The 27,279-nt window shown below is 42.8% G+C and overlaps 2 protein-coding genes across 4 annotated transcripts; one reads left to right on the plus strand and one right to left on the minus strand.

Annotated features, from left to right (window-relative positions):
• Positions 1-13,003, plus strand: DAGLB (diacylglycerol lipase beta). Of its 2 annotated transcripts, none has more exons than XM_053991786.1 (15): positions 1-184; positions 661-812; positions 3,030-3,204; positions 3,695-3,956; positions 4,044-4,169; positions 5,154-5,281; positions 6,206-6,332; positions 6,671-6,754; positions 7,200-7,277; positions 7,677-7,757; positions 7,841-7,968; positions 8,451-8,519; positions 8,615-8,687; positions 9,697-9,950; positions 11,418-13,003. In XM_053991786.1, exons 1-15 carry the CDS (start codon positions 90-92, stop codon positions 11,608-11,610), a joined length of 2,025 nt encoding a protein of 674 aa, XP_053847761.1. In that variant the 5' UTR covers positions 1-89; the 3' UTR covers positions 11,611-13,003. The 2 variants fall into 2 exon arrangements, with proteins under 2 accessions (XP_053847761.1, XP_053847762.1); XM_053991787.1 differs by lacking the exon at positions 11,418-13,003 and adding an exon at positions 10,174-11,411.
• A 70-nt stretch (positions 13,004-13,073) lies between these two features.
• RAC1 (Rac family small GTPase 1) lies at positions 13,074-27,215 on the minus strand. 2 transcript variants are annotated; one of them, XM_053991795.1, is made up of 7 exons: positions 27,056-27,215; positions 20,863-20,934; positions 19,429-19,546; positions 17,191-17,247; positions 15,657-15,719; positions 14,800-14,959; positions 13,074-14,634 (listed from the first exon to the last, which is right to left on the minus strand). In XM_053991795.1, the coding sequence occupies exons 1-7, from the start codon at positions 27,088-27,090 to the stop codon at positions 14,504-14,506; spliced, it is 636 nt and encodes a 211-aa protein (XP_053847770.1). In that variant the 5' UTR covers positions 27,091-27,215; the 3' UTR covers positions 13,074-14,503. The 2 variants fall into 2 exon arrangements, with proteins under 2 accessions (XP_053847770.1, XP_053847771.1); XM_053991796.1 differs by lacking the exon at positions 17,191-17,247 and having other exon boundaries at positions 27,056-27,213.
• Between the last annotated feature and the right edge of the window lie 64 nt (positions 27,216-27,279).

Genomic DNA, 27,279 nt, shown 5'->3' on the forward strand with positions numbered 1-27,279 from the left:
TGCCCGCCCCGGCGGGCGGTGAGGCCTGAGGGCGGGGTGAGGTGCGTGGGACTCGGCCCTGAGGGAGCGGCGGCGGCGACGCCCGCAAGATGCCGGGACTCGTGCTGTTCGGCCGGCGCTGGGCCATCGGCAGCGACGACTTCGTGCTCCCGGGGGCCTTCGAGCTGTTCGTCAGGCTGGTGTGGTAAGGCGCGTCCCGGGGCCGCTGCCCGCCGGCCCGGCCGCTTCCCGGCGAGACGAGCGGTGCCCGCGGCCCGGTGTCGGTCCCGGGCACAGTGCAGGGTGCGGTGCCCGCGCTGCCGCTGCGCTCCGGGCCGCCCTCACCCGCTGGGCTTAATCCGCGAGGAGCGCTCGGGTGGTTTCGTAATTAACACGGTGACTGCTTTGTGTCCGCTAGCCGCGGTGCTTTGGGATCCGAGGGAGGGAGCGAGTAGCGCCAGGCACGGAGCCTGTGGCTCGGTGTGCACCCGGCTGAATTGCGATTCCTGCTGAGTGTTCGTGTAGTGGTTCCATCCCGACACTTTCCTTACGTAACAGGTCCCTTGCTGTTAATCTTTGTGCAGTGCTTTCATTAAGACGACCACTATCGATCAGGTTATCACTTCGCAGCAGGCACTTCTCCCTTCCTGCTGTAACTGTTGTTATCTCCCTTCCCGGCAGGTGGATTGGGATCCTTGTCCTTTACGCGGTTCACAAGGGGCAGTTTAACTGTCCCGGGGGAGGATTGCTGCACAGCTACCTGCTCGGCCTCATCATTCTTCTGGCTTCCATAATATGTGCATTATTTGCTCTTGTATACGTCAGTATGCAAGGTAAATTGTTAATAATGATGCTTTGTGTTTATCTAGTAGGATTGTAATAGATAGTGTGTTTATATAGATAAACAGTGCGTTTTTAATCCAGAGCTGACATAAAAACGACCAAAAACTTGAAGTGTTTTAATGGTAGTCAGACTTGAAAAACTCCAAGAGCATTAACATATTTGCTTTAATAGTATTACCTTTGTTAGTCTGGAATCTAACATAATGAATAGATACAACAGCTTAGTTCAGCTAATGGTTCATTGCCATCAGAGCATCCTGGAAACTCTGTAGGTGTGACCTCTGATGTAACACTGCTCTACCTCTCTGACAGGAGTTTAGGAAAGTGTATCCAGAATTATTTGAAGTATCCTGTTAGTTCTGCCTTGCATAGGCAGGTTTAGTCATGTCTTGTGAAAGTCCCTTAGCTGCAATGGGCTGCCTGGGGAAAAACTCACAGAGAAGTGAGAGAAAAAACACACAGAGAAGTGAATTATATAAATGTCATAATAAAACTCACAATGAGTACTGTTAAACAGAGCAGGACCCACAACTTGAAATGAATGGCTGAACAGAAGTAAGGACTGCAATGCAACTTCTAATTATTTGTAGAAATGGTTCATTTTGGGTTAAAATTGCTAGGAAAGCTTTTTTCTGGTGAAGCACCTGATCATTGAAGTAATGTTAAGAAGATTAATTTGTAATATGTGTGTGGTCTCTGGAGTAACAGATGAGACTCCACAGTTTCTAATATATTGGTTCTCATGACTCACTGAAAATAAGTATTTATGTTTCTCTAAATAAGTATTTATAATTCTTTCCATTTAAGCAATTTTAAGAGTGTATGAAGAGAAGCTATGACAGAGCAAAGGTGTGGATGATAATCCTGGCCTTGAATCTGACCACTGGTTTTCCTAGAGTTTCCAGAGGAGGGGAAGTAAGATCAGCCAGACCGTGATGTTTATATCCCAGTTTCACAGAATATTCTGGGTTGGAAGGGACCCACAAGCATCATTGAGTCCAGCTCTTAAGTGAATGGGCCATACAGGGGTCAAACCCATGTCCTTGGGGTTGTTAGCACCAGGCTCTGACCAAAGCTGCAGAGGTGAGAGATGTGACTGTAAACAGCAGTGATAAAAGAACCTTGTTCAGTGTGAAAGTTCAGCTTTGAGGCCATTGTAACTAAGAAATTGAGTAATTCTGAGGCTATATTTCCAGGAAAACACAGGGTGAGGTGTGTTGGACTGTGGCTGGAATGTGTGGGTTTGGGTGTGCTTGGTCTTGCAGCAGCCCTTGTGCTGTCCTGAGGATCGGTGATGCCAGCAGGGAACCTGCCTGGAGCCCTCACACCCTGGGGGTGGCGTGAGAAAGGAAAAGTTGTTTAGAGGAAGCACAGTTCCATCTGATTGTGTCTGAGTAAGCATCCACTCTGCTGCAGGACAGGCTGCAGCCTGGGAATGGGAAAAAGCAACCTCTGGATCAAGGGCTTTTGAAACAGCTTTATCACTGGATGTGAACCACAGCTTTGTAACTGGAACAGTTCCCAAAGTTGTTTTTGTTCTGCAGTCTTTACAAATCGCTTGTCTACACCTGAGCATGCACACCCTGCTACCCATTATCCTGGGATGAGGAGACTGTTTTAAGAGATGAGCTGGCCAAAAGTTACTCCCTTTTTTATTGCCTTAGAGTGCTGAAACTAAGAGGTTATTAGTAAATTAACAATACAGAAAATATCCTGAGAAGTATTTGTCCAGGTAATGGTCCTACTTTTGTTCTCCTATTATTATTTAGTAACTCCAGTAAAAAAACTTCATTGTAGTCCAGCAAAATAGGATCTGAAAATGAAATATTAACCAGCTAAAAGCTAAATAGAATAATAAAAGCAGGCCCCAAGAGTCATGAGGAACTGTAGGTGAGTCAGTGCTCCTGGATGCAATTCTGGCTTATGTGGGGCACAGCACTGCTGCCTCAAGTTCAGTGCAAAACTATCTCTGGCTAGAGTTGTTTTGGGGTTTAGTAGAATAGATTCTAAGAATCACAGCTATAAATCCACTGTTGTTTTTCTTAGCTTCAATGATAGCTTTCCATTAGTATGAAAAAACTTGATAGTTTCACTTAAGTTTCTTACTTTCTGTAAAGGCCAGGAAGTTCATATTTCCAGATAGGATTTTACGTACTTGAGGTGCATTCGTGAACAGTTCTTGTTTTAAATTTTCTCTCTAATTTCAGGAACAATTTCTAATCCAGGCCCAAGAAAATCACTTCCCAAAATACTTTATACTCGCCTGCTTCTCTATTTCCCTGAATTCATCTGGGCTGTTGTAGGAGCTGTGTGGGTGTCAGACAACAGCGTGCAGTGTGAGAAGACTGTGATAAATGGCGTCATTGGGACAGTTATTGCAAGGTAAAAGTGCCTCCCCACAAATCTGAGCTTGACAGTGTATGGGAAAAGGAAAATGAGTTGGTATCCTTCCCTAAAAAAGCTGCTTGCGGTGGGACAGAAAGCATGTCCTGCAGTGAAGGAAAGGAGGTGAAGGTCAGAAAGGGTAAGAGGGGCAATGGGAGTGTAGAAAACTGGATAAATATGAAGAGAGTAGTAACCTGATCACTTAGCTGGTAGTGAAAAATGGAGCTGCTGCTTCCAAAGCACTGGGCTGTGGGTCCAGGTTTGGTGCCCTGTGTGAACTGAGCCAACAGCCTTGTTCTGGTGCCCAAAGTCTTGCAAGCACAGTCCAAAGAGCTGCAGCCTCAGCACAGCAGCAAGAGGTCTCCATACAGAATTCCATACCCAGCTTCAGTTTCGATCTGCCAAGATCTGTAGTTGGGATTTCTTGCACACTTGTCAGAAGTGTCTGGTTTCACAGTCTGTTATCCCACTCCCTTCTGTCTGGCAGCTGGATTATCATCATCTTCACCATCATTGGAGTTGTCATTGTCTTTGACCCCCTCGGGGGGAAGAAGACGTTCTACCTGCCCGACGGTGTGAGCCGCAACCTGGAGAGCAGCCAGTCGGGGCAGCTGCTGTACAACGTGAAGAGCTCTGCCACCAGGGTGTGGGAGAAGAGGATCAGGCTGCTGTGCTGCTGCATCGTGCAGGACGACGACCACCGGGTGGCTTTCACCAGCATCGCCGAGCTCTTCCGCAGCTACTTCAGTGTAAGAGGGAGAGCCTTGCTCCAAGTGTCTGGAGTTTTGCATTGAGGCGTGGGATGGTTTTACAGAGTCTTCCATGTCTTTGTACAGGACACTGATCTGGTGCCAAGTGACATAGCAGCTGGTTTGATTCTGCTTCATCAAGAACAAGATAAAATGGAAAATTGCCCCAAAGATCCTGAAGAAGTCCTTTGTCATTCTCCATCATCTCTTGTGGTAAGAGAGGGTTGGTGCAGCCTCTGGTGTAATTGTTCTGGGAAATGGTGCCAGGTCAAATTGAAATGCACTTCTTTCTGGAGAGGGTTTTTTTTATTTTGTTTTGTTTATTCTTTTAATAAAATTAAACACTACAGTAAAATTCATAACAATGTACATTATTAAAAAATGCAGTGAAAACAATTAATTTCTGGTCAAAAGCATTTTTCTGCTTTTGCATGAGTAGAACTTCGAATGGGGAATTAAGTGCAAAAAAGGAACCATTTAGGACATTTGATCATTGATGAACGGTTGGGAGAGAAAGGGAACAGAGGGAGAATGAATATTTGGTACTGTTTGCATACAACTGAGAAGGTAATCTTCTAGTATGTATTGTGGGCTGTTTGTCTGCTGTCCCCTGCAGACAGGGTAAGAAGCTAAAGTAGCATCTTTTAAATGCTTGCAGTTGGTGGGTTTGTGTCCTAACTGATTTTTGCTGGTCTTCAGTGGAAAAGTGCCTTTGTAAAATTTTCCCCTCGTTTTAGCCTGTGTTTCATAGGTGTATGTAGTTTTACTTTACCAGTGCATCTCTGTCAAGTTCCTTTGGAATCCAGCCAGTGTGATGGGGTTGTGCTTTAAAAGTCTGTACCAGAGAGATCTGCTGCAGACTCTTTAGCCTTCCCTTAGACATCCTTAGGCAGCATATTTGGAGTGAATGTTGTTTTCAGCATTGAGCTTATCAATGTATCAGCATTGGAAGAAACTGATTCAGTGAGAGCTTTTCAAGATCCTTGAGCGGTGTAGCTACATAAATAAACACAGACTTTTTCCTGAAATACAGGTGGCTATTTTTAGTTCCTCTTAAACCTTGAGGTTTTCGTTTTGGGTAGTGTGTATTTCATAATGCTTTGATTTTCACTAGCCTGTGTTCAGTTTTATTCTGAGGCTGCCTAACACAACTTCCTCCCTTTTCCTGCTTCCTTTTCTTTCCCTGTGTACTTTCAGACCGATGATCTGGATGTTGAGCTGGAGAATGCTGCTCACTACATGCTGTTTGCTGCAGCTGCCTATGGCTGGCCCTACTACGTGTACACCAACCCATATACTGCACTCTGTAAGCTCAATGGTGACTGGTAGGTTTGACCTCAGAGCTTAAAAACACATAGCTTTCTTCTATTTAACTAGTCTTAGCAGAAGTAAAATAGTTACAATAGTAGTATTTTTGTTGCCTTAAATTATATCACTCTTGGGTGTACATGAGCTTGGCTGCTGGAGTTGTCTTTCAGAAATTCAGAGACACAAAATTCCAGTGTTTTTCCACCCTCAAACAGATTGGCTTTTTTTTTTTTTTCCATAGGAAAAGTTTGTGGTTGAGATAAAAAAAATCATTTAGCAAAATGACGAAGAATTCGAATTAAATGAAACATGTTTTAAAATGAGGCTTTTTAGAGGTGCCTTTTGGACACAGATTTACATGTAGAAATAAAAGTGTATCAGTAGTTTTCTCTGTCCTAAGGAATTAGCAGAAGTTCCCTGTCCCTCCAATCTCCTTTTTATTCCTTTTGACCCCTTTACTCAGAAATGTTTATGGTCAGTAAGTAATTTTGCATATTGCTAGATAGGATTACTGTATGTGACCACTGGTATTTGTGACCGGAAGAATGATTTTTGTAATTACTAATATGAAATATCCATATAATCTACTGAAATATAAATCACTTTAAGAAAAAAAAATTATCACATAATACTGTGGTTAAAACATGAGATCAGATTGCTGTGCAGATTTTTGTTTGAATCTCCTTTTTCCTTGTTTGTGTTTTCTCTCAGTGGCTTGTAATCTTAAGAATTCTTTTCTTACTGCACTGTTGGCTCTGCCAATGATTCTGTAACAAGGCAGAGGTAACACCTTGCATCAGAATGTTTACTGGTACTATTGCAAAAAGAAAGCACTTTTGATTCCTGGCAGAAGGCCCCCTGCAAATTTAACTGAGTTTGATTCTTTGGAAGGAAACCTAACAAATTGGAACATGAAAGTTTCTCTCCTCTGTGTTTGTTAGTTGCAGAAATAGACCAACAGATTCTGATATAACGGGCAGTGATCGTCATAACTTTCACTTTGGATCCATCCTAAAAATAACAGGACTGCAGTACAGAGACTTCATTCATATCAGTTTTCATAACAAGGTAAGCAGTCTGGCCAGGCATTGGGCAAGCTGTTGTGATTAATTCAGGGAAAGCAAGGGGTGAAGGGTCTAGTTTGCCTTCAGCATTTATGAAGTGTAAGGTGCAAAGCCAAATGAAAACATTCAATTTGGATTTCTTTTCTAATCTAACAAAACAACCACAAAACCATTGATGTAAATCTATCTCAGCATTGAAAAAAGGCACTTAGACTAACCAAATAAGAGACCGGTTTAGCTTCTTTCCATAGTACAGTATGGAGCTCAGTAAGAGCTTGCCCTTGTAAGTGCTTGCCCTTACAAAATGTTGGTGTCTTTACTGATTACATTTTTCTCCTCCAGATCTATGAGATTCCATTTTTTGTTGCTTTGGATCACAAAAAAGAAGCTATTGTGGTCGCCGTGAGAGGAACCTTGTCTTTTGAGGTATCATCCATCTGGTATCAATAATGAGCTTTATAGAAATGAGTGAACTCCCAGTACCTAGAGGAAATTGTGTTATGCTGGCACATGTTAAAATAACTCACTCACAGGTACGAGTATCCCAGGTTTAAGTTGTAAGCCCCCCTGCCCTTGGGTGGGTGATATTCCCTGTGCTACTGGAAGAGAGAGTGGAGGACAGGCAGGGGTAGTTCCAAGTCACTGTGAGTGGAGGTGCATCCATAATGGGGTGTAGCTGGAAATAGTTGCCAGGCTTGGAGCTGTGGTTGCTGTGTGTTTGCTGGGGTTGGTGGTGTGTGGTGGGATGTGTTGTGCTGCTCACACACCTGGCAGCCAGCTGGTGATGTCCCTGTCACAGGGGTGAGCAGCAGAGCACGACCCGTGGGCCAAACAGCCCTGCAGGGAGCTCTGACCAAGGCTTTGTTCACAGGACATTCTCACTGACCTGTCAGCGGACTGCGAAGACCTGACACTGGAGGAGGTTCTGGAGAATGGCTTTGTGCATAAGGTGTGTGCAGCCTGTGGCTCTTTGTAGATCAGCTCAGCACTAGCAAGCTATAAACACCTGGGATCCTTAGTTAAATAGAAGAATGTTCTCCTTGTCAGATGGATTGCACAAATTATTTCAGTGTTTGGTGCATTAAATACTGCCTCTGGCACTGCAAGGTAGAATTTTTCATCCTCTTGTCAGACTTAATATCCTTATAAAATACTCCAAAACCTTTTTAACCCATACATACAATACATACAGACCTCTTGGTTATAACCAGACCTCTGTCAGGAGGATGTCGAAGAGAAGACCAGCTTTGCAAAAAGAAGCTGTTCTGTGATGGTGTTGTACTTAAACTATACATGTGTCACACCTCTGATTAGAGGCACCCTTCTGACCTGAACTGCTCTCTTGTAGGGAATAACTCAAGCTGCAAATTACATCTATCGAAAACTAATAAATGATGGAATTTTAAACCAGGCTTTCACAATTGCTCCAGTAAGTTATCTTCCAAATAATTTATCAGTAAAATTACCCACAGCTTTTTCTGTGTCCATCTCAGTTTGTCTTTCTGTTTGCAGGAATATAAACTTGTGATAGTTGGTCACAGTTTGGGTGGTGGGACAGCGTCTATCTTGGCCATCATGCTCAGGAACTCCTTCCCCACACTGAGGTGTTACGCCTTCTCTCCTCCAGGAGGGCTCTTAAGGTGAGAGGCTTCTGTTGCTTGGTTCTGTGTCTAAGCTGTAAAAGTTCAAGGCAGCTGCCAGGTGTGTTAGCTGGTAGCTGTGGGCTGACTGTGGGAAGAGTTTGTATGTTCTCCACTCAAATTAATTTGCTCCATCTGGAGTTACAGTTGAGTTCGTGGCAGAGTATTACAGAATGAAACACATCTGGGGTATTCTGTCAGGCAGTACAACTGGAGTTTAAAATAACTGTTCCAGGAAAATACTCACCTGACTTGTCTGCCTTGGCCTGTTGGACATGCACACACCCTTAGAGTCAGCACTGAGTTACTCTGTCACCTTCAGCAAGAAGGTCTGAATGCCCACTGAGGCACTGACTGCAGATGGTGCTGCCACATGCTTGTATTTTTACTGAATTATTATGATCATCCTAAAACTGAAGTGTGCTTATTTCCTTAGTGTATCTAAACTGCTTTTTTCCTTTTTTTTTCCTTTTTTTTTTAAGCAAATCACTTGCAGATTACACTAAGCACTTCATTGTTTCAGTCATTGTTGGAAAAGACCTTGTTGCAAGGTGAGATGAAAATACTTTTAAATTGATATTTGGAGATGTGTTTGAAAGTAGACAATAGGGGGCTTTGCTTTACTTTGTTCTGTGTGTTTAAACAGGTTAAGTATGCCCAACATGGAGGATTTAAAGAGAAGAATAGTGAGAATTGTGGCAAACTGCAACAGGCCCAAGGTAACCAAATGCAATTCCTGGTTAAAATTGTGGAATTGTTACCCGGGTTAAGCCCCAGATTTAATGCAGTGACTGCTGGTGTGTGTATTTTTGATCTTAAAACTGAGAGTTACAATTGTGTTTCAGAACAAAGTTGTTTGCATTTAATTCAGTGCAATTCAATTTAATTCAGACATTTGTGTTAGTCTCCTATCCTGTAAAGTTGTGGAGATTAGGATTCAGTAAGACTCCCAATATACTGGTTTACAACACCAAAGGCCTGAAATTATCTGTTTGCTAGTTTTGCTGATAAAAGGAAACTATTAAAAAACAAAAATGGGGGAAAAACCCCAAATAGCTAAAATTAGGAAAAGTTAGTAAGATTACTTACTTTAATAATGTAATAACTAGTACCAGGAGGTAAGCAAATTATTGATTTTACTTATATATTCCTGTCAGACTTCATTTGGAAAGCAAATATTTCTCTGTTACAGTGTTAATTCTTTACCTCTTTTTACTGTTAGCGGGAAACAGTTTGGAATGTGCTGGATCAGGTGGTGTGAGGCAGGATGGTACTGGAGGTACAGAGGTGTGCCTTAAAGATTCAGAACTGCCATTTTTGAACATCTGTTTGAATCTGCCATGCCCACAAGATTTCCATGTAGTCCTGGGGATGAGTCTGTGTGATGTCATAAGTACAGAATAAGATAATGGACAGTTAGAAGTTACAGGTGCAAGAAAAGTTAAACCTGCAGAGCAAGAATCCACATAGAGTAATTCAGCTGGTAAAGATGGTGATGTTTTCTGTAGTATTACTGGAGGCTAAGGATCCATACTGTTGAAATTAATGTTACTGTGGGGAAAATTCAGGAAGGAGATCATTATCAAACAAAATTTGGGGAGCATGTGCATAAAGTAATTTTTAATCTTTTAATTGTATTTTCACATGAAATGTGTGCAAGCACACAACTAGGAATAAGTTACTTCAAGGGATGCCAAACTTCAGTTGGACTGTTCTCTCTGATTTCAGTACCAGATCTTGCTGCGGGGGTGTTGGTACGAGGTATTTGGAGGAGATCCTGATGACTTCCCAACAGAGCTGGATGGAAGGAACCAGGATGCCCTGACCCAGCCCCTCCTGGCCGAGGAGAGTTTAATGGTTCATCGGTCGCCTTCGTACAACGCCCTTGAGGAGGAGCCACACTTGAATTCACCCCCTCAGTATCCTCATCTCTATCTGCCTGGAAGGATTATCCACGTTGTTGAAGAATGCAGCTCTAGGAGGTAAGTGCAATGATGAATACCACTCTCCTGTCTCCCTGAGTCTGCTTACAGCTCCTTGTCCCTTTCAAAGTACACGTTTCCAGCTCTGTGCATCTCCCGTACCCAGTTCTGGTTATTGCACATTACCCAGTTTTCAGTTTCTATTCTGTGTCTCCTGACTTCTGTTTCACTTCAAGCCCTGGACACTGTTCTCTTTATGCCTTATCCTGCCCGTTTATTGCAGCTGCTGAAGTGAGGACTTTAAACACAAACTTGGCAAGTTCAGCTTTGCCAGGTGGCAGTTTCTGCCCGAGACTGCAGATCTGCAGTGTGTCCTGGTAGAGGTGGAGTGGTAACAAATACCTCATTACTGAGCAGTCCACGAATGCTGGTGATTAGAAAGTGGTGCAGTACTGCCTGTAGTGCTGCCCCAGCCACGCTGGAGGGCTGCAGCTGCCCCAGGACCCAGTGTGTGCCCACATAGTCTATAGTTTTTCCTATCACTTGCTGCTTTTCTGTGGATGCAGGAAGCTGAGACAATGACACCAGAAAGCTGAAACTGCTGGAAGGGTGAGGATTGTGGCTTTGTTGAGGCAGTGCTGTGTTCAGGGCTTTTTTTTGTGTGTTTTTTTTGTTGATGTTGGGTTTTTTAGACAAAGCAACCTGAAACAGCCCATAAGCCAGGAAGCCCTGATAGCCTCTCGTGTTCTGAAACAGAAATCAGAGCATTTTTAACTTGCACAAGACTATCTTACAGAAGAAAAGAGAAATTGCCCCTTACAGAGAGGGAAAAAAAAGGATTGGAGAAGAAATTCACTTCTTTCCTCCCATTCAGTAGATCAATATTTTGTTTAAGCTTCATATCTTTCATTTCTAACAGTTTTAATACTGGTTTTACAAGTTAGATACTTGAACATCTCTGACCTGGGCAGGTTTTCCCAATGGCTGCTCTACTACTTTATTGAGTTAATTTCTTTTCTTTTAATTTCTTTTACTCCACAGCCCAGCAGTTAATAATGGGAGTTTTTCTAAGTAGGCCTAGCACACAAGAGCCCCCATAATGTATTTGGGATTTAATTTTACAGAATGGTGCATCCTGTGTGCAGCATTAAATGTATTGCCTGGTCTCCTATTGATACCGCTGTGACTTATTCCCTAAATTTGACATTAACCACGTGAGTGTGCAGTGTTCAGTGCCCTCCCCCTCCTTGCTCAGGCTCTATTGTGTGGTTTTGGGAGCAGAATTATTTGAATCTTTGATGGCTTCTTTCCCTGTTGAAGCACAGTGTAATGTGGTGCAGTTCTGCCCTCAGGGACACTTCATGGCTGCAATTCCAGCTGTTTGCTGAAGGGCAGACCTGCAGCTCTCTGGGCTCCCACCTGCTGCTGTGAGAGGGTTCCAGTTCCTCCCTGAGCCTTGTCCAGAGTCTCCAGGTTGCCTGTTCCAGTTCTGAAAGAGCCAATGTATTTGTGGTGTTTTTTCCCTAGGTTGTGTTCTTCAGATATTAAATACACGGCGAGATGGTCAAACGAAACTGTCTTCAGCAGCATTTTAATAAGTCCCAAGATGATCACAGACCACATGCCAGATGTTGTGCTCAAAGCTCTGAACAGTTTGTCTCAGGAACATGCATCATGTCTGTCTTGTCAAACACGGGACTACAACCCCAGTGCAGTATAACCACAGCTCGAGGACGACCTGGGCGGCTTTTTTGCAGGTTTCAGGTATTCAGGACACATTCCACTTTCACGCTTAAGTGGATTTCAGTACTTTTCTCACATTGCATAAAATGAACAAGGGTCTTAGTGCCCTTGCCTCTGCAGTGACCTCGGGGAATGTTGTGCTGGTGAAAGCACAGATTGTGTCTCTGTGCTGAAGGCTGGGCTTTTCCAGAACGGATCAGGATGAGAAGCTCCAGCCGAGCCTGTGTGCCCTGGCGCAGCAGCTGAACGCTTGACCAAAGTGAATGTGTGTGAGAAGGATGTGGCCACGTGTCAGAGCAGAGCCTTGCCAGACCTCATCCACCACCTGCAACTCCACGTCCCTTCCTGGCTGCTTGGGCGTGGCAGAGCCGAGGGGCTGCAGCTCAGGGCTGCAGGGTGAGTGAGCCCGGCCCAGGCGGGGCTGGGGCAGGCTCAGTGATTGCACTATTTTTTCTTACAGATTGTGCTGGGATCCCAGGGTTGCAGGGGAGGGCTTGTTGTGGTTAACTGCTGCTTGGATATACATGTGCAATATTCTTTAATTTGTCTTTTGTATGTGTTGATCTACAGATCTACATCCCTGCTTTTATTGATTTTAAACTAAAACTACTTAATGAGAAGGAAAAAAAATATCATTCAGGCCCTGGCATCATGTTGGTCACTTGCTCTAGTTCCAGCTACTGAGCACCACTCTGATTCTGCCAAGAATGTGTAACCAGTTGTAATGATTTTTAAAAAGTGGATTCCTTGTTTCTAGTGTGTAACTATTTAATTTTTTTTCCTTTTTAAGGCTCAGCAGCATTTATTTAAAAGAAATTGATGTAAGTAAAATATGATGTGGTTGAGAATTAACTGTGTGGATGTTCCTGCTGTGATACTCGATATGGAGACAAAATTAAATGCAGACTAAAACCTTGGCTCCTGTGCAATGACAGGTACCAGTGCTGGCTGTCAGAGCAACGAGGTCAGGCAGCACCAGTAGCGACTGTGCTGCTTCCAGGGCTTCTGGGGTCCCAGGGCACCAGCCTTGGGTGCAGCCACTCTGGAGGAGGGGAGGCAACACACAGAGCAGGGCTTTAAATAAAAGCCTGGAATCTGGGGCATTTAAGCACAAACTGTGACCAGTTCAGAGGAAAAGCATTTCTGTTTGCATAGAGGGGAGTGGAACAGAGAAGCTGCCCCCCGCTGCCAGCAGCTTTAAGCCACTGCACAAGCAGCAGCAGGAGCTCTAACAACTGCACTGCGAGGGCAAGGCCTCTGCAGAGCTGTTGCCAAGTGCTCTGTTTAGTTTGGGTTCTCAGGGGACCACTGCCAGCCTGGGCTTTGCACACTGGCCCTGAGGAGACACGTGCACACAGGGCTGCTGGCACGGAACAAGAATGTGTGCTCAGAGTGGCACAGGAATGAGACACTTGCTCAGAAACTCAAACATTACCACACTTATGATTCAAGGATTTATTAAGTCATACATGCAAAACATACTGCCAATTGCATTAGCAAAAGATCAATGTAAAAACTTCACAATTTTGCAACTTTTATTTTTAAATTTTGCTTTAGTGGTTGAAAGGGTGTAGTTCAACATCCTATTCCTGCCAGTTTGGAAGGTACAGAACATGAGCACTAATTACAGAACCTCACAGACCCAAGTTACCGTTACGCAATCGATGCTGCACATGGAGTGACAGAAAGAACACTTGGCTGCATTAGTCATGTTACAGTGGGGGGACTTTGCAACTAGTGATGGCTGAAAAGTTTGTCAGTTACAGAGGTTTAAAATATAAAAAATACTAAAATGTGTAAAGCTGCTTCACATGATTTTTACACCTAGTTAATAGACTAAAAGCTCCTCAGAAAGCATAACTTACTGGGTCAGAAATAACAGGAAAATGAGGATATGCTTGAACATTCTACTCTAAAAAAAAAAGAAAGAAAAAAAAGCAAACTTCTATCAATCAGAAGGTTTTAAAATACAAGTTATATTGCTCAATAAGAAGAGATTCTACAAGAAAAGCATTTACTACATAAAAGTGGGAATGACTGATTCAGAATTGTACCTGCATGAATGCCCTCCTTGAAATTCAAAGGAATTTACCCATGAACACCAACCTCTCTCCACTACTGCACCTCTGGGAAAATGGTTGCTGAGCTACTCTGGCAGTGTAGTGTAAGTCAGCTGTACAGTGTCAAAATACTGTCTGGCACTATCTCCTGATCCAACCCAACATTCCATTTATTCACCACAATACAACGCTGTCAAAATGACTAGATACACTTCAGTAAGAATAGTTAATTTTCCAATCACAGCAGCAAGAACTAGATTGCAACCAAGCCCTTACCAATGATAAAGCATTTACACTGTGACTCAGGCGTGTCAGTCATTGCCAGAGATGGGTGCTGGATGCACCATGAGGCAACGGCCGTGCTGGGAAAACAGTTCAGAATAAAACACATTAGAGCGCAATGTTCTGCTAATTCCCCGGTACTGTTACTTACTGTGAAAAACTAGAAAGAGATTTTGCATTTCCTACCAGAAATTAGAGTCATTTTCAAGAAGAATCTTTAAAAAACAGTTTAGTGCTTAGTGTTTGTAGCACAACAATACGACTTAGTTCAGCAGACAGTTTGGCAACATTTAATTGAGCAAGAAGAGGATTTTAAAAATAAGGCTTTACATAGGTGTGTCTTTTCAGGAGTTTGCTCTTAGAAGGATGCAAGGTAAGGGTCATACTTTAAACAAATGAAAACATGAAATTGTCAATTGGTTCAAGAACTGATGGAAGAGAACTAATTTATAACAGAAGAAAATTGGCATGTGAATGCTCCATTGTTTGAGCAAAGCACAGATTTGATGGGCTGGGGGAGGGTGACGTTTACAGCAGCAGACATTTTCTCTTCCTCTTCTTTACAGGAGGGGGGCACAGCACTGCTCGGATGGCTTCATCAAACACTGTCTTGAGGCCTCGCTGCGTAAGTGCTGAGCATTCGAGATATTTCACTGCGCCTGGGGGAAGCAGAGACACAGTTACAGAGCAGCTTTGCACAGCTCCAGCAGCACTGCTCCCAGCTGGCTCCACAACAAAAGCCAGGCATTCCATTTAATTAAGGTACAAGGTCTTCCACAAACACAGCCTAGATCCAGCCAACAATAACCCCGCTGCTGCCATACCGATCTCTTTTGCCATGGCAAGTCCCTGTGGGTAGGTGATGGGAGTCAGCTTCTTCTCCTTCAGCTTTTCAATCGTGTCCTTGTCATCCCGGAGATCCAGTTTGGTGCCCACGAGAATGATGGGGGTGTTGGGACAGTGGTGCCGCACCTCAGGATACCACTGAAAAAGAGAAATAAAAAATGGTGTCTCCTGTGTGGGGGCAGAGTTCCCTGGAGGCCCTGGAACATCACAGCTGAAAGCTCCCAGTCCTTCACTTTCGGTCAGTCGGAGCAGAGGGAGCACCCAGATCCCATCAGGGCAGGATTAGAAAAGGGCACATCACTGTAAATGAAGCCAACAGCCATTTCCATATACTTTAAAAATGTAGCTCATTAAGGGCTGTATTTTCCTCACACACCTGAAATACCCTGACCCCTCCTTGCCCATGGAGACACCTCCTTGTGCAGCTGAGGACATGGAATATTCCCGCTGTCACAGAGCATGTGCAGAAGGGTGGCTGATGCAAGGAGCAAGTGCTATAAAACCCAACTTTTACATGCATCTGTTTTAAAACTCTTTTTTTTCAAACTGTACTAAAAGGAAAGCTCCTGTTTGTGATTTCAGCACCTTGCTGGCTGAACACTTAAATTACTGTTATCAATGCATCAAGGAACAATTTGTACTTAAGTGTGTCATGTGCCCTGAACTTCCATGACTCACAAGTTAGGCAAATGGATTTCTGCTTTTCCAAACTGCATTTCATGGGGCCTGTGGGAAAAACAATTTTAAAGAAGCACCTAATATTTTCCAAGCTCTGCTGTGAAGTGAACAGTATGATGAACATTCAGAAATAAAAACAGTACCAGCTCATCCTTACCTTAGCACGGACATTTTCAAAGGAAGCTGGGCTCACGAGGGAAAAGCAGATTAAGAAGACATCCTACAAAACAAGTTGACAGAGGTCAGCCCAACTGAGAAGCCACTGTAGAGTGTCATGAACAGGGCAGTATCATCAGTATCTCCATGACACTGCCAGCTTTACCACACTTGCAAAAGGCAAGGTCAGCAATACAGTTGCACATGATAATCAGAGGCAGCTTTCCCAGTGGGAAATCCATTCCCAGGCAGCTACAAGCAGCCAGAGAGAAAAGGGGGAAACATAACAAATAGATTGCAGTCAAATTTATAATCAGCTATTGCAGTAGCCAGCAACTAGGACACCAATACCACTGCCTTTCAAGGGTTTTCTTCTCTAAATGTAATTTCCTCACTGACCTCATCAGCACAGGATGTTGCAAACTGTTAACTATTAATACCAAACTCTAATGTAGTCTTAAATTGCAAAGGCCAATTTCAATTGTATGAAATAAAAAAAAAAAAATCACACAAGAATTTCTACAATTATTGCTTCCATACCCAAATCAGAAGTAGCTTGTTGAACTTATAGAACTTCACTCCTACTGAATGCCAGTAAAAAAAAAGATTTAGAACTTCTCTATAACCAAATTAGGATTGAAAACGGCATTAAAAATCTCAAAGCTCCCCCCTTTCCTTTCTAAATAATGAGAAAGAATTTAAAAAAATGGCTATCTTTAGGGATTTTAAACATCTTGCTTTTCAACTGAAGGCAAAAGATTCTAAGTAAGAGCAGATAAAAACATTTCAGAGCACATGTTGATAGTAACCACTGGATACAATTCAGGTTTCACAGATGCCACACTCTGGGTCTGCAGGCCTTCAGAATAACCCCAACACTCATTTCCTCAGTCGGTGTTGATGTAAACTTGCTCTATGACCCAAAATTTGGTAGGTGTCTCCCAAACAAGCCCAACTCTCCTCAACCTACCTCTGCATCTGTACTTATTCCAGTACCAAACGTGCTACAGAATCAGGCATTGCAGAGTGTTAGTTGATTGTGCTGCATTTCAAGGCATTTTGTTAGGTCAGCAGCTGACATCTCACTGCTAAGCACTTGCAACCCAGTTGTTCATGCATCACCCCAACAAGTTTCCGTAGCAGCGTCCCAGAAGAAGAAAGAAACAACATCAAATAATGTGATACTATGGCCACTACTTCTGTTTTCCAATTCTGCTGGTATGTGGGAACTCAAGGGCTGCACTTGAGGAGATTCTCTCTTCCACTAGCTCCAGAGATTAAAAGATTTGGTGTAACCACAAGGAATTACTGGAAGATCTGAGGTGTCTTGCACACTAGTGGGAAAAACTATTTGTTTTCAAGAAAATATTTAATCTTAGCAACTCATACAAATTTGGTAACTGAGTTCTCAGATCTAGCAATTTGATAGTTCCAAGGAAAGTACTTGTTCAAAAAATAGGGGCCAATTTATCACTATCATAGGCAAGACAAGATGACAGAACTTGGAACTGAAGTTTATTTAAAGTTTTACATACGGCAATAGGTTGATCTGTCAGACTGGAAGATATATTCTTACCATTGGTTCCTCCAACCTAGTAACAGTAGGAGATAAAGTTACTCCTCAAATGGCTTTAAGGGAAAATGTTTTCAGTCAGCAATTTCTGCTCACAGATATTCTCAAGGAGGATTTTCTTCTTAAGAGAGATGCTGCCCTGTAATTCAGCACAACCAGCTGCACCCAGAGCAGACACCAGCCTTCCCCAGAAACCAGTTCTGCACTGTCAGGGGAAACCTGCAAGATCAAACCTCTCCTGAAAAGCACCCAACTAACAATTTCTCTTTGGTTTGGTCTCCCGAGGAAACAGACGTGACCACCTTTTCTATCCCAACTTTTTTCTTCCTCAAATATTTGGAAATAGTAGTAGATGTCAAATGCATTAAGGAGAAGATATTAAATTCCTGTATATTTTAAGGAATAAAATAAAAATATTAATAAGGAGGAAAAGATGGAAACTATTGCCTCCCTGTGAAGTTACCAGCTGTTAACTGCTGGGTAGCTGAACTCAGCACACACTGCCAAAGTAACCAACACCTGGTGCTTTCACCTTGCCCAAAACATCCTTCAGGTGCACAAATAGGGAAAGGAGGGCCACAAGAACATGCAAGGGCTGAGTTTTAAATAGCACATTGAAGGAAAAGTGAGGCTGAACACAGATCCTAAAAAAAGTCAGATTTCATCAGCACCACTGTTCTCTTCCTTGGTGATTTTTCTTAGTTTTGTGGGGGTGATGAATCTCTGATACTGCACAAGAACTTCAAGACTTACAACCCCATTTCATTTTCTGCTGCAAAAAACTCATCCAAATAACTGAAAGTACTCCAAATATAAATGTACTGAACAGTTATACATCCTTGCACAGACAACACTTCTTCCCTAAGATGATTAGACAAAGAATTATTTTGCAGCCTACCAGAAAGCCACAGTTACTTTAGCAGGCTGAAGACATATATGTGCATTCTGTCCCTACTAAAGATCTTTCAACACATCTTCTTCTACTTTTTTGAAAATATTTTTATGATGTTGAGCAAAACTGAAGTTTTAAGTCTCCTATAAATATCTAAGTATTAGAGAAAACCAGCTTTCCATTGTCTCTCCTTCTAAAATAGATAGGTATTTCTGACATTTCAACTATAGTTGCCCACAACTGCCAAACTCATATCAATCTTGTGTATCATAACTGATGGGGAAGCCTAATGGCTGTAAGTTAGTGAGCAGTGAATTAAGGAAAGAGTACTGAAAATAGCACCAGAGTTCCTTAAATAAGATTCACATTATTCCATAGAGCAGTTATGCTGTAGAGTGAAACAATTTTGCATTTTACATTACTAGCATTTAACATATATTTGACAGTCAATAGCAAGAGTAATCAGTGCCAAAAAAACCCCTGCAAATTACCCTTTCTTTACTTATAGCACAGCTCCATCAGGTACAAGCCACTGCTCTAAACAGATTACAAAACCACCTTTACAAAGATTAACTGTAGCTGAAGTCACACTGGAAAGAAGAAAGCAGATCATTTCAGTGCTCTCCTTGAACACGGAAAGATGCAGGATGCAGGCAGCACTTAACCAGTTGCACACAGGGAAAACAGAAGCACATTTGTATCGATGGCACAGCACAAAATACAGCAAGCAATAAAATAAACCACGGGCTCAAGTACATTGGAAAGCTGGGACACCACAGCCTCTGTCAATACCAATAATCTCTTCATTCAGTGCTGCCTCTTTCACATGTAGAACATCTTCACACAGACTAAACAATATCAAGTGCTTAGCAGTGACAGTGTCAGGTTGCAGCCAAACATCGCCTAAAACCAAAAACAAACCCTGCCTTTGGCAGGCATGCTAACCTTAAAATCAATGGACTAGCTGATGGGACTATTCACCAAGATTTTTTGAGTTAGTTTCGGGGGTTTGTTTTTTTTTTTTTTTTAATTTTAAATTAAGCATCCTAGACAATTCTGAGGCTGCAACTACACAAAACCCAGCAAGTACCAGTGCACACAAATACACAGGGCATGCAAATTTTAACTTTTTAACAACTGCACACACCCCAGAGATTATAAATTACAGCTACAGCACAAGAAATGAAAGAGGGTGACTGTTACTAATAAATACAACTCCAGGTGTGACAATGTTGACCTTATGTTCAAAACCAAAAATACTTTCTGTTAGCCACGGCTGTAGAGACTGTTTCACCCTGCAGCTCTTACTGTTTGCGGGTAGGAGAGTGGGCGTAGTCTGTCATAGTCCTCTTGACCAGCTGTGTCCCACAAACCCAGGTTGACCGGTTTTCCATCAACCATTACATTGGCAGAGTAGTTGTCAAAACTAAAAATAAAGAGAGAGTTAGCTGCATTAGCTTGCAGTAAAAAAAGGCACCCAAAGATTTTTCCCCCAGAGGGAAAAACTGGGAAAACTGGGGAAGGGAACATTTTCATTGCATCTGTTGGCTCCCCAGAGACAGTAAAGTCGTTCTTTAAATAACAAGCGTGATGTTGGGTAATGGAATAAGAAATTATACACAACAGACTTGGTCCAGTCTGAGCAGAAGCAATCTGTCATGGCTCTTCCAAAGGAAGTGTTAATCCCAGCCAGTACAGGAAAGCAGGTGATGTACTTAGCAAGCACTTTCCAGTCTTAGTGGGACATTCAGCAAGTTAATCTGTCTCATGGTGTGAGATTTAGAACAGAAGATACAGGAACAACAACCAAGAAATCCTTAATGACAACAGTAGGTAAGAAAAAAGCTAATTAGTCCTGCTAATCAAAACCCCCTCCAATGAAATATCAAAGCTCATAACCTGGGGCCAGCAGAAGCATCGTTTTTATCTCATCACTGCTGTGGGTGCAAAGATTTTAAGTTCACTGGGAACACAAGACACTATAATGCAAAAACTCTAATTTAAGACCAAAAAAAGAGGAAACAGCAGTAACTAAGGCAACAAGGCCTTGGACAGGTAACAAAAGTCATCTATAAACCTTTTTTTTTTTGTTGTCTGAAAAAACTCATCAATACTTCAGAGAGCAGCATAGCCAGAAGAAAATACAGAGACATCTGAAAAGGGCAAAGAAGCTGTACATGTATAAAACACACCAAACAGGCCCTGGAAAAGAGAACTGCACTAATACTGATACTGACAAATCCTTATGTGAAAGAAAAAGGGAAGCACCAGAATAAATGAGTCTCCACAGTCTCGCCTGAGGAGCCAAGAAGCTGTGGCTGGCTTAGCACAGGATTGGCAGTAGCACAAAAAGTGGAGGAACAAATAAACAAAAAATCACCAGCCATGTAAGACAACTATTTCTGACCATGATATAATGTTTTACAAGCTGTTCAGCCTTAGGACTGCTTATTATGAATGACATTAGAGACAGAAGCACACTATTTTGGAAGAGAACAACATCTGGTAAAATGTTAGCAAATGTTAGTCCCTAATCAGCCAGGCCCAGAGGGCACAGAGAGCCGAAACTGAGGGACCAACAGCAAGCACTGTGACTGTGCTACAGTAAAACCTCCAGTGTTCCTCACACACACCTGAAGGGTGCTTGCAGCCAAATCAAACAATTCAGTTAAGGAATCTGGAATGGCAGCAGGCACTGAGAAGCTGACAGAAATGAGTTCTTTGGATCTTACAAGTACTTACACCGTGGGTATATACTCTCCAGGAAATGCATTGGTTGTGTAACTGATGAGTAGGCATGTTTTACCTACAGCACTGCAAAGAAAGAAAGTTGACATGTAAAACACATTCATCTTGAATAACAAGAAATAATATTCCTTGTAGGGGGAAGAAGACTAATTACATCCAGACACCTAAGGACAACTGAACATCTCCAGTCACTACTGTGCAGGAAAACAGCTGACAGACTGCAGCTTTAAAATTACTGGCAATTAAAACACATCTAGTATAAATATCCATTTTAGTGAAGTGATAAATTACCAAATTTTGTTAATTTTTAGTCACAAAACCCCCCAACAAACCCACATGTATTAATTAGACTACTAATGTCTCCTAGTCACCTGACTGAATACTCAGAAAGATGGCCTTCTTCCAACTCTCTGAAATTAAAAAAAAAACCTGAGAAGTATTTCCAGATACCCTTACACAATTCCAAAACTCTTATCTTTTCCGGAAAATTGTACACTTGCATATTTGTGAAGTTAAAGAAAGCTTGAAAAGTTAATTTCTCAACACATCATTACTTTTGAGTATTTAAGGAATGAATACAAATGATAACTCTCATATTATTTACTGCTATTATAAAGTGACTCCCCACATGCGTTCACCCACTACTCAAACATTTCATTTATTGATTTACAGATAAAGTACATTCCAGGATTGGAAAACTTGGAACAGCAAACCTCTTCCTACTGATCTAATTCACAAGAGCTTCAAATGGGGGCAGGACAAGGCTCTGTTCCAGGATTCCTTCAAAACTCTGGCAGCCAACTCATTCCCTCTCTACCCTCCTCCCCATATCTTATCTGGAGTCAAACATTTGATTAACCACAGCATTCAATTTTTGTTACAGTTTCAATTAAGTGTTGGAAAACTTGAAATTAGGCCTTATTTCCTTTTTAAAATAGAGTCTGCATAGAGTGTGACACTGCAGACTGGTTCCCTCGTAGGCTTCCCACTTGCAGTGCATAACCCTTTGACCGTGTGAGAGATTCCAGAGGTGAGCTTGTTCCTCCAAGGCGATGCTGCCAGACAGCCTCCCAGCCCGATCCCCCTTCCAGCCTGGGCAGGGAAAACTGCATTGTCTTGCAGATGTTTTATCACCACAGCGATTTGCTCAAAGCCAGTCAGCAGTAACTTTGAAACCTTGCTGCACCTACACGTAATCGTGGCATTAGTATGAGGTTTGACTCATGAGCCTCCTGAACTAAATCTTTCACAAGTGAATTTGAGCTTTGTCATATCCATAAGTCACGGCTCAACCTCTAACTAAAGTCTCTCCATTCAACTTTAAGCAGTTCCTCACTGCATTAGCCCAAGAAGGTATTTGATAGCAGCTTCTGACATCACCTGAAATGCCTGAGCTATGGAAGAGACACTTCAGCATGCAAAATTATTTGGGCTTTTGTCCCACACACCCATTTTTAACTGTAATTTGCTTTGCGTTTCTTAGTTAATACCTACCATAACACCCTATCTGCTGCAACTCTGATCATTCCATGCAGTTTTCCACCCTGGTTTTCTCACCTACTTCTAAGACACCAGCTCCTCACACAGTCTAAGGGTTCTCTCCTTTCAGCATACACTCTCTTTACCAAGCTATAATAGCATCATAAAAGGAGGCATTTAATTCTGTTCTCATTAAGTACAATCTCTGAACATTCCCTTGTTGTAAAAGGTCTGCGATATACTTGTGCTCAAAAGTAGATTAATTTACCCTTAAAAAAAAAGCTATGTGGGAAAAAAATCAAGGAGCAGTTCACCACACAGATACCTGTTTAACAGCTGTCAAAGAGGAGATCCCATCTTAGCTCCTGAACTAACACTCTAACAAGCCAGAACAAGGAGTTAAGGAAAGTTATTCCTCCCCCATAAGGACAACTTGCTATTTTAGCTGCCTGCTGATGAGTTAGATCAGTTTGGATGTGCTGCTGAGCTGCCCTCACAACACCACACAGCCGGCTGTGCTGGGCCAGCTCACAAAGGACAGGTGGGAAAACCTTCAGGATCCCGAGTGGAGCAACAGCCAAATGCTTTGGGAAATCTCTTGAGGCACAGAGACAGCACAGAGACAACACATTCTCACGCCTCTGGAACCTGTCTGGGCTGACACTTCAGCTTCCAGTAAGGTCATTACAGGTAATTTGAGCTTCCAACAAATTAATGTTGAACTCAACATTTTCAGCAGTGGATCGAGAACTATTCTGTGCATCCAGGCTCCTTTGCCCACCTCGCACTGAAACTCCCGAGTCTGCTCTGGCTCATCAAAACAGCACAGGAAGGTGGTGAGAGATTTCATTCCAAGTTCAGAAGTGCCTGTAGTTGTGTTTCTGCAGCACCAATCAGCCCAGAGTAATTTAAACAAGAAAAAACACGTTCAACAACCCCATTTCAGACTTACTCCATCCAGGTTTCCTGCTTTCCTTGCCTTTTGGCTCACTGCCACATGAATCAGATCATTATGGTCACCAGTCTTAAAAATAAACACTAATGCCTACCTTTATAAAGTACATCCTCTAAGTGCTTTATCAACTTTTTTAGACTACTAATTTCTGTAATAAAGCAACTCCCCTGAAGAGAATTCCAACCGTATGGCAAAGTTTAAATCCTTATACATAAAGGCTGAGACTAAGAATCTAAAATAACACCAAGATTAGTCATAAGATTTCTAGCAACTACTTAATCACAGCTCTGTCCACCCACTATTACATAAATGAAACTAGCAGCATTTGACTGTCATTAAAAACATGGCCTACAGAAATCCAGCTTTAAATGCTTAAAAAAACTACCTTAACAAAAGACAGCACTGAGTCCCTTTTTGATTCCAAGTAGCACCCAGGAATCAATATATTACCACTTTTGTATAACCACATATGTATTAATTCCTAAGAACAAAACATATCTTCTCTTTATTTATGCTAACAAGTTTAATGAAATTTCCCCACTGTAGTAGAGTTCCTTGGAGCCATGTTTTACCCACAAACAGGTGGCAACCTTCATAAAAGGCTTTGCTTGTGCCATTTCTTTCTTTCTCTGATGCACATGACCTACCTCACTGGCAGAAGTGATGTCCAACAGCCCAGGTCTTTGCTCAGACATTAAAGAGTAGCTGAGATTTCCCTAGTACCACCCTCAGATCAAGAGTTCAGTACTGCTGCTATAGGAGGTTTAGCTACATCAGGCTCTCAGATAAGCTCTATTACTCATTGTACCACACCCTCTCCCAAATATGTTCTTCAGTACTTAGAAAACAACTACTTTTTAAAGAACTTTTTCAGTAACACAAGTTACCAAATTTCAAGTCACTGCACTTTCTCCAGATGGCTCGGGAGGGATCTGAGGTGTTCAGCGTCTCACACAAACACTGCACTACACTCAGCAAGAAACCAATTACCCTACACACCCCTCCCCTTCTCGAGCCATCAAAGCAAATACATACAAAAAAAGCACAGCTTTAGCAGACAAAGGCCTCAGATCAAGCAGAATGCCAAACAAGGACTCCTAAATTACTGCTCTTACAGTATTTCCACAATTAAAAAATGCTTACAAAAGAGCACGAAGAGCGACAACTTCTGTGGCATCAAGTAACTGGCAATTTCTCCCAAACACAGAACTCCTAACATTACACAACATCACTGGAGATTTTGTACCACTTAACAGCTGCCTTTTTGGAGTGAAAACAAAAGCTGCTAAAAATAACTTCCACCAATGCTTTTTCTCAAGTGTCAATCAACAGCAACTCCTGCAGTTACTCCAGCGGCTGCTCTTCATCTGTCCTGCACATTCCTCCTACTCTCTATCATGACAGCTCAAAGCAACAGTTGTCATTTATTTTCCCCCATACAAACCTCACAGCAAAATTAAAAAAAAAAAAACCAAAAAACCAAGGAGGAAATACGATAGCCCAAACTAGCACACATGCCACACTTTTCTAGTCAAGTTAGTTGTCCAAACATACACTAGTCAAAGCTCTAAGAACAAAAAGTGAGTTACATATGAGAAACAGCCTACTCATTAACAAATTAGAAAAATAACCACAGGTACTTCTAAAGCTTTGTTTATTTTTGTTCCTAGCAGATCTTTGTGGAGGGTACATAAAACAATACCCAAGTTTTATATTACATAAGCAAATCTTTAACCTGCATTGTTTTACAGGAACACTAAAACTTTGGCCTTATCTAAGCCAAACAAGACATTTCCTAGAATACCTGCAATGCTGGAGCTCTTGAAGCAGCAACAGCACAAAGAAAGACAAATAGTTAAATATATTTTAAAAATAGTGAACAGAGAATGATACAAAGCTACCAAAAATGAGCAACAGTACCTGAAAAGAACCTTCAGAAAAATTTGTCTCTAACTACATAGGAAGGAAAATAAATTAAGTACTGTATTTTGTTCACACATATGTACAAAAGTCAGGTTGAACTACACCAACTACATTTCCAAGACAGAAAACAATAAAAATGCTAGGAAGAAGGATGGTTTACAAAGCAAATGACCCAAAGAACTGTTCTGTTGAATGAATTACTGAACATTATACAGCTGGCTGGTGCTGAGTTCTCACTTCTAGAGGAGGAAGTAGACTGAATCTTTTCCCCACCCAAACAAGATGCATCACATTTATTTACAGCATTGTAAATACAGAGTTCAGATGAATTAAAAAAATATATATATAGTAGATATATCTATAGTAGAAAAGCAATTTTTTGGGTTTAAATTCAATATAAGCAAAAGAGCAGTCCACAGTTATCCTATTTGGCATCAAAGAATTACACTACTATGACAATGATTTATTGAGATACCACTTTCATGTTCATAATACTCCAAATTGTACATAGCAATTCAAAACAAATTTGGCACAGTGTAAGGTTTATCTTTCAGCCATACTTTGCTGACTTTTTAGGGATTCTCCATCGTTAAAAACAAATCAACAAACCCCCACACACACAAATAACTTCAAAAATAAGGCACCACGTGAAATTACAGACCAGTGTACCGAGTCCATTTAGCTACTCTTCACTCCTCTGTAATCTACAGAAGTTTACTGTGATACCAATTATGCTCAGTCTACACTAGGATTTTTGTTTCTCCAAAAGGAAAAAAAAAACCAAACTGCATAAGACGAGTCTTGTTTTCCAGCTGGCCTGTGATGTTCCCCTGAGCTCTGACATCCAGGAAGAGAGAGAATCCCTCTGAGCTGAGCAGAATAGTATCGTGGAGAATATTCAAAAATACCAAATGTAAACTCTTTTCTCAATTCCAGCACTCATCACACTGAAATCCAATTGCTAAACTTATGAGTTAACTCAATTCTAAAATGCATCCCCAACTTGTTTCACATATAAGTAACACCATATTAAGATACTGTAGGTGTAACAGCTCTTTACAGACAAGTGTATTAACTATTTGTATTTCAAGGGCCTATCTCCTTTAGACAGGAGCCTTACAAGACCAGATGTCTGCAGGCAAAAAACTTGTTTCTGCCCAAAAGCATTTATGATCTGCATAGAGTTCAGCCCATTTCACTCAGTTTTACTGCAAAAGCCAGATGTCAAAAATCAAGATCTTAAATGTAGTAAGTTTGTAATTTTCACCAAAAAAAGTATTTCAAACCAATATTAATTTTCGCATATAATTAAAACCACAATAATTATTTTAATACACTTGGACTACTTCGGTGATGAAAGAACACCAGCAAGCAGTGGCAGTGCAGGGAGGCGGCCCGGCCTGCCCGGACAGCCCAGCGCACCCTGTTCATTCACGGCGGCCGCTTCTGCCCGCACCAAGGAGAAACACTCGGCCACCACCACGGCCCCACGGCGATGCGGGGCTCGGCTCCGAGAAACGCACGGCCTGCCGACCCCTGCACATCCCGCTCCCCGGCCCCGCCGTGCCCGCGCTTCCCTCCCCGCCCGGCAGCAGCAGCAGGAAGCCGCGGCCGCCACCCACCCGCCCCCGGCCGCCTGCCCGCCACGGCCCGGCCCCGGCCCCGGCCGGCCCCGCTCCCTCAGGACGGCCGGGCCGCGCCCGCGCCCCGCGCCCGGATCGCCCACACCCCGCGGCGGGGCCCGGGCGCCGCTCCCGCCCCGCGGCCCGACACCCCCCGGGCCGGTGGAGCGGCTCAGGCCGAGCCCGGCCGAGGGTCCCTCGGACTTACCCGTCGCCCACCACCACACACTTGATGGCCTGCATCGGGGCTGCTGCTGAGCGGAGCAGAGAGCGGCGGCCGCCTCCGCCCGGAGCCTGGAGCAGGGACGAGGCAGCGGCACCACCCAAGGCGGGGAGGGAGAGGGCGGACTGCGGGTGCAGGAAGCGGCGCCGCGCTCACATCCGGCCGGGCCGCGCGGGGGCCGCCTCGCGGGCGGTGCCTCGGCTCGGGGC

This window comes from Vidua macroura, chromosome 16 (assembly GCF_024509145.1).
Source record: "Vidua macroura isolate BioBank_ID:100142 chromosome 16, ASM2450914v1, whole genome shotgun sequence".
Taxonomy (NCBI): domain Eukaryota; kingdom Metazoa; phylum Chordata; class Aves; order Passeriformes; family Viduidae; genus Vidua; species Vidua macroura.